Below are 12633 nucleotides of genomic sequence, written 5' to 3' on the forward strand. Positions count from 1 at the left end.
TGCAACACTATAATATAATTTTACACTAAAGTAATCCGATTATCATTTACCTGATGTCAAGCTATTGTAGTTCACAAACTGGAAATACGTAGAAATGTTTTTTTTTTTTTTTTTTTGGGGGGGGGGGGGGGTAAAACAAATGGTAATGAATAAAACACGGGTCAACATGATTTTTAGTAGCTGAATCGTGTAATTGATCGTGTTTTTTTTTTCTCAGGATAGTCCATTACGGTATTTGATTATTTAGTCTACATTTTAGTAGTAGCATATCGTTTTAGCTAGGACTTTCAAAATTTTATTTTGAAAGTGACGCCTACAGTGCGTTACTGGCGCTTGACGTTTGCCAAATACTGCAGAAAGGTCCAAGCAATACTGATGGATGAATGAACGGATGCTTTTCCCAATCCGTATTTTCGTGACGTCAGCAGCGAGAAGGTTGGGTCAATGTATTTCCGACTACAGCAGAATAAAAAGTATGCGTGTATAGCAAGACACCGTCAACTATACAGCAGTGACTGAAGCGACGCGGACTAAAGAAAGTGAAGCAGCTCCTCCTAAATATTATGCTGGGGAACAGAAGGAAAGCAGCCCCCGTGCGTAAGAACGCCACCGGGACGTCCGATTCCAAGGCCATCGATCCCATAAGGAGTCTCGGTAAGCCTTTGTGTGTGCGCGTGTGTGTCGTTCAACGCAATTGAACTCATGCTGCAGTTCATGTTAATTCATGTTAATTGGTCGTCAGACAGACCAAGAGGGACTGGAATACAGCTCGTCATAGAATAATTCACGTTTAAATGTGGAATTAACAAATACAATACAAATCAAAGTCCGAAGATATTTTTTTTTTGCCCCCCTACAGATTTCATTTGAACGTTTCCTTGAGTCTCCTGACCCACAATCATAGGCTTTTCTAGAACAATTACTAAAATGAATTGCAGCAAATTTGAGATTTTTAAAAAAAATTGTTATTTTTAAACAAACTAAAAAAGTGTAAAACCACAATACCTGGTTTTAACGTAATATTTGAACAACAACAAAAATAATTATGAAAAATACAGGAACCCCCCATCATTGCCTTAAAAATGGTTTGCTCCTGCGTTGCTAGCCTATTTTCATCTCCCAAAATGAATCCTAGCACCTTCCCGTCCCACATCAACTGCCGACGAAAGGACAATGAATATTTTCTTTAATTGGGATTCAACTTTAGATGTCTAAAGCTCTCTTCAAACACTTGAGTTACTCTTAATCAGAGTAAAATACCCTGCAACTCACAGTGATAAAAAATAGCTAATTCAATTTTGAACTGTTTGACCGATAGATAGATAGATATAGATAGATCGATAGATAAATTATGTTCAGTCGCTAATTTAAAATGCTAAAAAAAATCACTACTTTATTACAGTGTCATGTATTAAAATGGCACAAACACAGCCCTCGCTAGCCCTGTCCATCAAAGTCTGCCGCAATCACATGACGCCACCACCGTACGAAAAGCCTTTAACTTAACAAAAGCTAACACCTGTGTCACGCCATCTTTCCGAACTCATTTTCACAGGTGAGTGATACAGTCAATACAACAATGAGCAAACAAAACCCGTATATATAGGCGGAAAAGAATCTGCACGCACTGACCTCATGCCTTTCTTCTGCAACAAAACATTACAGCGATCAATTTGTACAAAACAAGCCTACTCAAATGTATCTAACCTTAATATAGTCACTCATTATAGTCTAAAAAAAGACTTTCGCTATATGTGACAATTGCGCCGCAGAACACGTACTAGTTTAATAGGGAAATGTCCTCATTCTCCGTCGCTGATGTCAGCAGGCTCACACAGTTTGGACCTAAATGTGTGTGGGCCAAAATCTGTCTGAAAATCAAATAATTCATCAGAAATCAAGCATAAAATGATGACTGAGTTTATTTTGAGGGATTTTTTTTTAAGTCTGGAACTATGGAATAAGTGCCAATGTTCTCAGCATTAGAGAGGTCCTTTAAATTATGTTAGCATCAACCACAGAGGCTGGGGCACGGGAACAAAGTCAGCTCCAATGCTCAATCGACTGAAGTGAATACATGATACAGGATAATTGTTTTACAGTCAAATATCCTGGGGGTGTTAATGCCCAAATCTTTATATATAGGTGTTTTAAAGTTTGGTATCAATCAATGTATTACAATAGTGCGGGGGGTGGGGGGGGGGATTGGTGCACATAAACATTGAATTTCTCGGTTCTACTACTGTCATGTAGCTTGGTCTACAATTTTCTCAAGGGAAAATCAACTACAGTACACATTAGTGGTCACAACTCTGCATTCTGTCTGCCTCCATGAACACATGTGAGCTATTACAAGTTTCTAAACCTCCTTCAACTCAGACCACTGAAACTGCTCCTCCCATCTTTTCTTACTTTTATTTGATGTCTCTTTTACTTATTTTAAGGTCCCATTAGGTCATTTAGTTTCAGTGTATGCAGCTCACCATGTCTTTCAATCGTGTGCAAGTTGGGTATTATTTGGTTTGTTGAGAGATGTTATGATGTTATACTAACCTTAGGGTACAGTATCTTGCATATACAGCATATACTGTACTGTAACATGGGTGGCACGGTGGATGGAACGGTGATGCATACAGGATGATTCACAGTCAAAAACATCTGTTTGAATCTGGCCTTTCTATGTGGAGTTCTGAGTCTGTTAATTGAAGACTCTAAATTTCAATAGATGTGTATGCAATTGGAGTCACTGATGGTGTAGTGGTACACTCGCCTGACTTTGGGCAGCGTGGGATCAGTTCCCACACAGTGACGGTGTGAATGTGAGTGCAAATGGTTGTCCGTGTCTATATGTGCCCTGCGACTGACTGGCGACCAGTTCAGGGTGTAGTCGGCCTTTCGCCCGAAGTCGGCTGGGATAGGCTCCAGCACCCCACAACCCTAACCAGGATAAGCGGTGTTGAAAATGGGTGGGTGGATGTATGCAATTGTGAATGGTCGCTTCCCTATACAACCCCAATTCCAATTAAGTTGAGATGTTGGGTTAAACATAAATATAAACAGAATACAATAATTAGCAAATCATGTTCAACCTATATTTAAGCATGGTGGTGGGAAAATAATGCTTTTGTTGCTTAGGCACACAGCATTGTTGGAATATTGTGTTTTGGCCCATAAAAAAAATGTGTTGATATTTAAATTTTTCATTTAGTTTTAGGTCATCACTGAGTTCTCTAACAAGAAAAAACATCAAAATTGGTCCAAAACCTTTGAAAGACACCCAAATAAACATTGTGGTGAGGCCTTTCAATCCTATCGAGTTGCCAGACAAAAAATACTTTCCTGTTGTCAGTGGCAAATTTTATTACAGTTTTCCAGGGGGGACTACATTTTGGGGCATCATGTTTGTAACCCTTAAAATATATACAGGTACATAAAAATTCTAAATACAACAATTCCAAGTGGCTAAAAAATACCTCAAGAAGTAGAGATTGAGGTAATTCATGTTTACTGTACCTTTCCTTTCCTTAACAAATGTTGCTGTTTTTTTTCTTCGTAGGATTGCAGGATGATGAAGATGTCAAGTGGATGTTGAAGGGTTCCAATATGGTAAAGGTATGAGGTATATTGAATTGAACTTGGTCAGTATTAGGGGTTGCACAACTTCAGATTTCATCGCTAATGTGATGACCACCAAGTCGAGATTGACTAGTTGACAACGCCTTTGATATTTTTTCAGTTACAGTACTGTAGTATGAGTACTGCAGATAATTAGGCTACCTCCGGTGACAATGGTAAAGACAGCTTGAGTGACATAGACGGAACTCTTAAGACACTACGGGCCCTATTTTCGTGACCGGCATGAAACCAGCGGAGTGGGCGGCGCAACTGTGCGCCAGGACTGGTGTTAGTAATTTCATAGATCAGCGCAGCCTGGCAGATCTCCGAGTGGGTGGGCTGCGCCACTTTGGGTGTTTTAACAGCTGACTTCATTCACCACTAATCACAGCGGCTCCTCTCATTCCCTCCCGGGTACAAGCAGCCCTGCCTTTAAATCTGGCGCAATGCTTGTCTGAACAAAGACATCTCTGTGCAGAAGAGGACGATTCGCAATCGCAGGGATCAATAGCAGATCCAATCTGCTATTGGCCGGTGTGGCAACAGACAATGCAAGCAGGTACCCTTATTAATACAGAATGAGCTGGTGATTACCGCTGGCGACTTAAATATGTCCGCCAATCTCTCAGTATTCGTCTGCCTGTGCCCTGATCGAAATAATCAAAATCTCGTGAGAGTGCCCAAACCTTGCGCCCAAAATTTAGACGCGGTTTAGAGCGACTTTCTGCCACCAAATTGTCACTCCGCCGGGGGCATCTCCAAGGACACACCCTCGCTGTGCTAAAATGCCCAGCTTGGTGAACACTGCTCTGCCAAATTGGCAAACATGCTCAGCAAGCCTTGCGCTTGCGCGAAAATTAGAGTGCGCCAACACTTGAGCCGTGCCACAAGATGCGATGTCTACGAAAATAGAGCCGTTTTATTTTTCCTGGAAAAGGCATATTAGCAAGAGGAGAAAAATCCTCGTATACCCAAAAACTTAGTTAGCGTCTTTAGAAAACATGTTGTAAATCATGAAATTTCATTTGCGACACATACCAGTAAAGACATTTTGGCATTAAAAGTGTGAAAAATCTTACTGAAGAATTTTTCTCTTAGAAACAATTTTTACCTTTTGAATGACAACAACTGCCAATAATTCAAATACTCATATCAGTAAATTTAATTTATTTTTTAAAAGGAAATTCAGTGGGGTATGTCTTTACTATTATTAGTGAAATTATATTAAATTAACTTTGGGGGCTGGACTCAATTTTTGAAAAATCTAATTAATTAGAGGCTTTGTGATTAATTAATGTTGATTAATCGCATTTTAATCATATAACAATATTTGTCCTAATAAGCAACATGGTTTATGTAAATGTATTTTAGTGGCCGACTGAATCAAATAATTGACAGACATGAATTTTGTTAAATCTAGAAAAATGCATTTAATTGCATTTTAATACAAAACAGTAGAAAAAACAAATAGAAAATATCCCTGGCCATAGGTAAACAGACTTAAAGCGACATTTTAGGATATTTTTTTTAAATATTATTGCCTTTAAATGGTTTCTGCATGGCAGTTGAAATATTGGATCACATCTGATTGAAGTGCTTTGGTGGTATGAAAATAGCTTTTTGCACAATTTGCACAAAACCACGCTTAAGTGTCACAGTTGGGCTTTCGTGGTGTTGGTGTGGAGGCAAAAGGTGGAGGACCCAGATGCAGTGAAGTAGGAAGGCAAGGCAGGAGTGCAGGAGGAGTGCGCTAAGAACTGTTACACACATTAAGATTTTTCAAATCTTAAATTCTTATTTTTCTGTGAAAGACCGGACACAAAAAGATACAAAATGTGGCAGTTAACTGTTTTGCTCATATTGTGTGTGCTTTGCTCTGATAATCTCAACACAAAACACGACACACCTAAAAATTCTGTGACACTGCCGATCTCGAAATCATGCGTGATCTTGCAAAACCGACCCCCGGGTTTGCGCAGATCTTTGCCAGAGCCGTGTAAAATGGCGATTTCCTCAAAAAACGACTTGCTTTGGAAAACACTTTGTCTTCTGTGGAACCCACTTTTATACAGGAAAAAAAAAATCAAAAAAACAATATCGGGTAAGATGCGCTTGTTTTTCCTTTTGTGGTCGACACAGTGAACAACTGGTTAGCACATCTGCCTCACAGTTCTGGGGACCGGGGTTCAAATCCCGGCCTCGTCTGTGTGGAATTTGCATGTTCTCCCCGTGCCTGCACGGGTTTTCTCCGGGCACTCCGGTTTCCTCCCACATCCCAAAAACATGCGTGGTAGGTTAATTGAAGACTATAAATTGCCCGTAGGTGTGAATGTGAGTGCTAATGGTTGTTTGTTTCTATGTGGCCTGCGATTGGCTGGCGACCAATTCAGGGTGTACCCCGACTCTCGCCCGAAGATAGCTGGGGTCCAGCACGCCCGCGACGCTAATGAGGAAAAGCGGTACAGAAAATGGATGGATGGATGGAGTCAGGGCGCTTTCTTGATTCACTATATTCTGTTCCACGTCACAATTCACTGCGTCAGAACTTGGTCGTAAATATTGAGCGCGGTCATAATTTAAGATTGTCGGCCTCACCCTGTTTCAGACCATAAATTTAGGACGAGTCCACTTTTAACACACATCAGACCTAAGGACAATCGTATAAAATAATCTAATCGTTTTTTTTTTTTTTTTTTTTTTTTAAATGAAATTTGCCTCCCATCAGTCCTAGCATGGGAATTGCCATGCCATTTCGTAGCTGAGCGCTGACGTTTGCATCAGTGTAATCGGTTTATATGGGTATGGAAAGTATTCAGACCCCCTTAAAATTTTCACTTTTTGTTATATTGCAGCCATTTGCTAAAATAATTTAAGTAAAAAATGTTCCTCCTTAATGTACACACAGCACCCCATATTGACAGAAAAAAATGAATTATTTATTAAAAAAGAAAAACTGCTATTGGCCGGTGTGGCAACAGACAATGCTGCCACCACCATGCTTCACTGTTGGGACTGTACCGGACAGGTGGCCGACTGGTTAGAGCGTCAGCCTCACAGTTCTGAGGACCCGGGTTCAATCCCCGGCCCCGCCTGTGTGGAGTTTGCATGTTCTCCCCGTGCCTGCGTGGGTTTTCTCCGGGCACTCCGGTTTCCTCCCACATCCCAAAAACATGCATTAATTGGAGACTCTAAATTGCCCGCAGGCATGACTGTGAGTGCGAATGGTTGTTTGTTTCTATATGCCCTGCGATTGGCTGGCAACCAGTTCAGGGTGTACCCTGCCTCCTGCCCGATGACAGCTGGGATAGGCTCCAGCACGCCCGGGACCCTAGTGAGGAGAAGCGGCTCAGAAAATTGATGGATGGAAGTTATATCTTGGTCTCATCAGACCAGATAATCTTATTTCTCACCATCCTGGCGCCCCGACAGGTGGAGGGCTCCAGTAATGGTTGACTTTCTCCCATCTCCCGACTGCATCTCTGGAGCTCAGCCACAGTGAGCTTTGGGTTCTTCTTTACCTCTCTCACCAAGGCTGTTCCCCCGATTGCTCAGTTTGCCGGACGGCCAGCTCGAGGAAGGTTTCTGGTCGTCCCAAACGTCTTCCATTTTAAGGATTATGGAGGCCACTGTTGCCCTGCGACTGACTGGCGACCAGTTCAGGGTGTATTCCGCCTTTCGCCCGAAGTCATCTGGGATAGGCTCCAGCGCCCCACGACCCGAACCAGGATAAGCGGTGTAAAAAATGGATGGATGGAGGCAACTGTGAGCAGCAGAAATGTTTTTGTAAGCTTGGCCATATATGTGGCTTGCCACAATTCTGTCTCTGAGCTCTTCAGGCAGTTCCTTTGACCTCATAATTCTCATTTGCTCAGACATGCACTGTGAGCTGTAAGGTCTTATATAGACAGGTGTGTGGCTTTCCTAATCAAGTCCTATCAGTATAATCAAACACCCCTGGACACCAATGAGGGTGTAGAATCATCTCCAGGATAATCAGAAGAAATGGAGAGCACCCGAGTTAAATATATGAGGGCACAGCAGGGGGTCTGAATACTTATAACTGTGATATTTCAGTTTTTCTTTTTTAATAAATCTGCAAAAATTTCCACAATTCCTTTTTTTTCTGTCAATATGGGGTGCTGTGTGTACATTAATGAAGGAAAAAATTAACTTAAATGATTTTAGCAAAATAGTGAGAAATTTAAGGGGAATACTTTGCGTACCCACTGTGTATGTGTGTCTATATATATATATATATATATATATATATATATATATATGTATATACACACACACACACACACACATACACACACACATATATACTGTATATGTATATCCATCCATCCATTTTCTGTACCGCTTATCCTCACTAGGGTCCCGGGCGTGCTGGAGCCTATCCCAGCTATCTTCGGGAGAGAGGAAGGGTACACCTTGAACTGGTCCCCAGCAAATCGCAGAGCACATGTTGCCTCCATCGTATCTAATAAAATTTATTTGGCAAAATGCATCAATGGTAAAAGAGCACTTCGCCAAGATCTGCCTGAAAGGCACAGGCAAATAAATGTCAGCTTTACATTTACGCCAGTTAATCTGGAATTCAGCATGAAAACAGCTTTTGTGTAGAGCATATTTCCTCTGACACTTGCATGGGTTCTTCCGAATAACTTTCTGGCCTTGTGCCACAGTTCAATATATAATATAAAACCTAAATTGCCACTGCCAGGGGCGGCACGGTGGACGACTGGTTATGGCATTTGCCTCACAGTTCTGTGGACTGTGGTTCAAATCCCGGTCCCGCCTGTGTGAAGTTTGCATGTTCTCCCCGTGCCTGCGTGGGTTTTCTCCCGGTACTCCGGTTTCCTCCCACATCCCAAAAACATGCATGGTAGGTTAATTGAAGACTCTAAATTGCCCGTAGGTGTGAATGTGAGTGCAAATGTTTGTTTGTTTATATGTGCCCTGCGATTGGCTGGCAACCAGTTCAGGGTGTACCCCGCCTCCTGCTCGTTGATAGCTGGTATAGGCTCCAGCACTCCCGCGACCCTTGTGAGGATAAGCACTTTATAATATATATAAAGTGGGTACGCAAAGTATTCGCCTTAAATTTTATAACACTTTGTAATATTGCAGCCATTTGCTACATTTTTAAATTAATTTTTTCCTCATTAATGTACACACAGCACCCCATATTGACAGAAAAAAATGGAATTGTTGAATTTTTGGCAGATTTATTAAAAAAGAAAAACTGAAATATCACACAGCCATAAGTATTCAGACCCTTTGCTGTGACCCAGTAGGTGTGAATGTGACTGAATGGTTGTCTGACCTTGTTAGCTGTCAGCAGGCATATCATTTGGTTCTTTCTCCACCACCACCATCACAGGATAAGCAGTACAAAAAATGGATGGATGAAGTGTGTGAGAAGTAGCTGGGCCAAACAGAAATAAGAACTAACTGATTAATAATTCCTGTGTATAGGTCAGATCAGCTCATTGGCAAAAGCCACGTACTCTGAAGCTGCTGGAAGATGGCGTCACAATTTGGTGCCAGTCCCACAAAACTTTCAGTCGAGCCAAGGAGCAGCAATCGTGTAAGTGTTTTGCATTTTCACTATAAATTATATTCCTTCATTAAGACATTTGTACTGAAAACAACTGCCATTTGTCAGAGTGTAAGTTGAATTACCTCATTAAGTATGATAAATTTAAATTAAATTAATTAAAAACAATACAGAACTGATTTAGAATCCATCCATCCATTTTCTACCGCTTATCCGAGGTCGGGTCGCGGGGGCAGTAGCTTTAGCAGGGGCGCCCAGACTTCCCTTTCCCCAGCCACTTCATCCATCTCTTCCGGGGGGATCCCGAGGCGTTCCCTGGCCAGCCGAAGGATGTAGTCTCTCCAGCGTGTCCTGGGTCGTCCCCGGGGTCTCCTCCCGGTGGGACGTGCCCGGAACACCTCACCAGGAAGGAGTCCGGGAGGCATCCGAATCAGATGCCCCAGCCACCTCATCTGGCTTCTCTCGATGTGAAGGAGAAACGGCTCTACTCTGAGATCCTCCCGGATGACCGAGCTTCTCGCCCTATCTCTAAGGGAGAGCCCGGACACCCTGCGGAGGAAACTCATTTCGGCCGCTTGTATTCGGGATCTCGTTCTTTCGGTCACGACCCACAGCTCGTGACCATAGGTGAGGGTAGGAACGTAGATCGACCGGTAAATCGAGAGCTTCGCCTTTCGGCTTAGCTCCTTCTTTACCACAACGGATCGATACAAACTCCGCATCACTGCAGACGCTGCACCGATCCGCCTGTCGATCTCCCGTTCCATTCTCCCCGCACTCGTGAACAAGACCCCAAGATACTTGAACTCCTCCACTTGGGGCAGAATCTCATCCCCGACCTGGAGAGGGTACGCCACCCTTTTCCGATTGAGGACTATGGTTTCAGATTTGGAGGTGTTGATTTTCGTCCCAACCGCTTCACACTCGGCTGCAAACTGGTCCAGTGAGAGTTGGAGATCACAGCTTGATGAAGCCAACAGAACCACATCATCTGGAAAAGCAGAGATTCAATACTGAGGCCACCAAATCAGATCCCCTCTGCTCCTCGGCTGCGGCTTGTAATTCTGTCCATAAAGTTATGAACAGAATCGGTGACAAAGGGCAGCCTTGGCAGAGTCCCACCCTCACCAGAAACTAATCTGACTTACTGCCAGCAATGCGGACCAAACTCTGACACTGGTCGTACAGGGACCGAACAGCCCGTTTAAGGGGGTTCGGTATGCCATACTCCCGAAATACCCCCCACAGGACTTCCCGAGCGACACGATCGAACGCCTTCTCCAAGTCCACAAAACACAAATAGAGTGGTTGGGTGAACTCCCATGCACCCTTGAGGACCCTGGCGAGGGTGTAGATCTCGTCTCCTGTTCCACGGCCAGCAAAAAAACCACACTGCTCTTCCTGAATCCGAGATTCGACTTCCTGACGGACCCTCCTCTCCAGCACCGCTGAATAGACCTTACCAGGGAGGCTGAGGAGTGTGATCCCCTGTAGTTGGAAGACACCCTCCGGTCCCCCTTCTTAAAAAGGGGGACCAGCACTCCAGTCTACCAATACAGAGTTACTGTCCCCGATGTCCAAGTGATGTTACAGAGGCGTGTTAACCAGAACAGCCCCACAACATCCAGAGCCTCGAGGAGCATTTTAACCACCGCGGTGACGTCAACTCCAGGGAGAGGAGAGCCCACCTTAGAGATCCCAGACTTTGCTTCCTCATGTCAGTAGTATTGAGGAGGTCTTCGAAGTATTCTCCCCACCCACGTCCCGAGTCGAGGTCAGCAGCGCCCCATCCCTACTATACATAGTGTTGATGGTACACTGCTTCACCCTCCTGAGACGCCGGATGGTGGACCAGAATTTCCTCGAAGCTGTCCGGAAGTCATTCTCCATGGCCTTGCCGAACTCCTCCTACGCCTGAGATTTTGCCTCAGCGACCACCAAAGTTGCATTCCGCTTGTCCAACCGATACCCATCAGCTGCCTCAGGAGTCCCACAGGCCAAAAAGGCCTGATAGGACTCCTTTTTCAGCTTGACGGCATCCCTCACCGCTGGTATCGACCAACAGGTTTGGGGGTTTCCGCCACAACAGGCACCGACCACCTTACAACCACAGCTCCGGTCGGCCGCCTAAGCAATGTACAGGCACCGAGCCGGAGGGAAATAAGTATACACTCACCTACTCGGCGCCTCTCACCGGGGCTGGTACCAGAGCCCAGCTGTGTGTGGAGGCGAGCCCAACTATGTCTAGTCGGAACTTCTCGACCTCACACACCAGCTTGGGCTCCTTCCCTGCCAGAGAAGTGATGTTCCACGTCCCTAGAGCCAGCTTCTGTAGCTGGGAATCGGACCGCCAAGGTCCCTGCCTTTGCCCACCGCCCACCTCACACTGCACCCGACCCCTATGGCCCCTCTGACAGGTGGTGAGCCCATAGAAAAGGGACCCATGTTACCCTTTTGGGCTGTGCAGCCATGGGTGCAGGCCTCACCTTCGAGCCTCTTCTCCAGTCCTGGCTCCAGAGAGGGTGTAGGGGTTCAGGGTGTAGTCCGCCTTTTGCCCGAAGTTAGCTGGGATAGACTCCAGCGCCCCGCGACGCTGAACAGGATAAGCGGTGTTGAGAATGGTTGGATGTTATGTCTATTTTGGTTAAGTGTAATTGGTACTTTCTCCTCTCTATGGGCACACAGCTTCTTACATTCTCCTTAGATGTGGGAAAGGGAAAGGCTGGGCCTTTATTATAGACTCTCCAAGTTATATTTAAATCTTGAATGGCAGCTGACCCAAAAAATAGCTCAAACATTGAGATTATAGGGCATGCCAACCCTTTTGGTTTTATAACCCATGGATTACTGCTCTATAGTTACTCTAACAACTGAAATACTATGCTTGACTCACTCTACTATTAAAGGTCTTAAATTGTTACAAGCTCTGATGTAGAACATTGATGGGTCACTGTGTATAACAAATCATGCATGTTTTTGGGATGTAGGTTTTTCCCTCAATATTCGATTAAAATTGTACAAAGATGGACCTGCACATGTACAGTACATTCTTACAAATGTTGAACAGAAAGAATAAGCAGATGAATCACAACCTTAAGAGGGTGGATAGACGTCAGTGTCCAAATGATCATCGGAGCTATAGTAGGTTGTCGGGGTATCCTGAGGCAAACCAGTTCGAGGTGAAGGGCCAGATTGGACCTGGACATGACATGGACACAATGAGCCTGATTCACTAAGATTAGTAATGATCACATTTCTTTTTACGTCCATGTAGAGTCACTTCAGTTTGAGCAATTTCTCTGCAATGTGTAACAATGCATTTAAAACTTACAATACACCTGCAAAACTGCGCTGGGAGAGGCCAGCGGCAAAAGTCACCATATGATGAAATAACCCAGATACATGAAAATTCCTTGTGTGTTTTTGACATACTTGGCAATAAAGAGGATTCTGAT

The 12633-nt window shown here is 44.0% G+C and overlaps 1 protein-coding gene across 1 annotated transcript in view; it reads left to right on the forward strand.

Moving 5' to 3' along the window:
- The first annotated feature begins 341 nt into the window (after positions 1 to 341).
- Positions 342 to 12633, forward strand: part of LOC133469204 (1-phosphatidylinositol 4,5-bisphosphate phosphodiesterase delta-3-A-like) — a 90104-nt gene continuing 77812 nt past the window's right edge. Inside the window, exons 1-3 of the mRNA XM_061755983.1 lie at positions 342 to 654; positions 3557 to 3612; positions 9097 to 9208. Coding sequence (XP_061611967.1) covers positions 564 to 654; positions 3557 to 3612; positions 9097 to 9208 — 259 coding nt within the window. The 5' untranslated portion in view covers positions 342 to 563. The remainder of the gene's footprint in view (positions 655 to 3556; positions 3613 to 9096; positions 9209 to 12633) is intronic.

Source organism: Phyllopteryx taeniolatus, chromosome 19 (assembly GCF_024500385.1).
Source record: "Phyllopteryx taeniolatus isolate TA_2022b chromosome 19, UOR_Ptae_1.2, whole genome shotgun sequence".
Classification (NCBI taxonomy): Eukaryota; Metazoa; Chordata; class Actinopteri; order Syngnathiformes; family Syngnathidae; genus Phyllopteryx; species Phyllopteryx taeniolatus.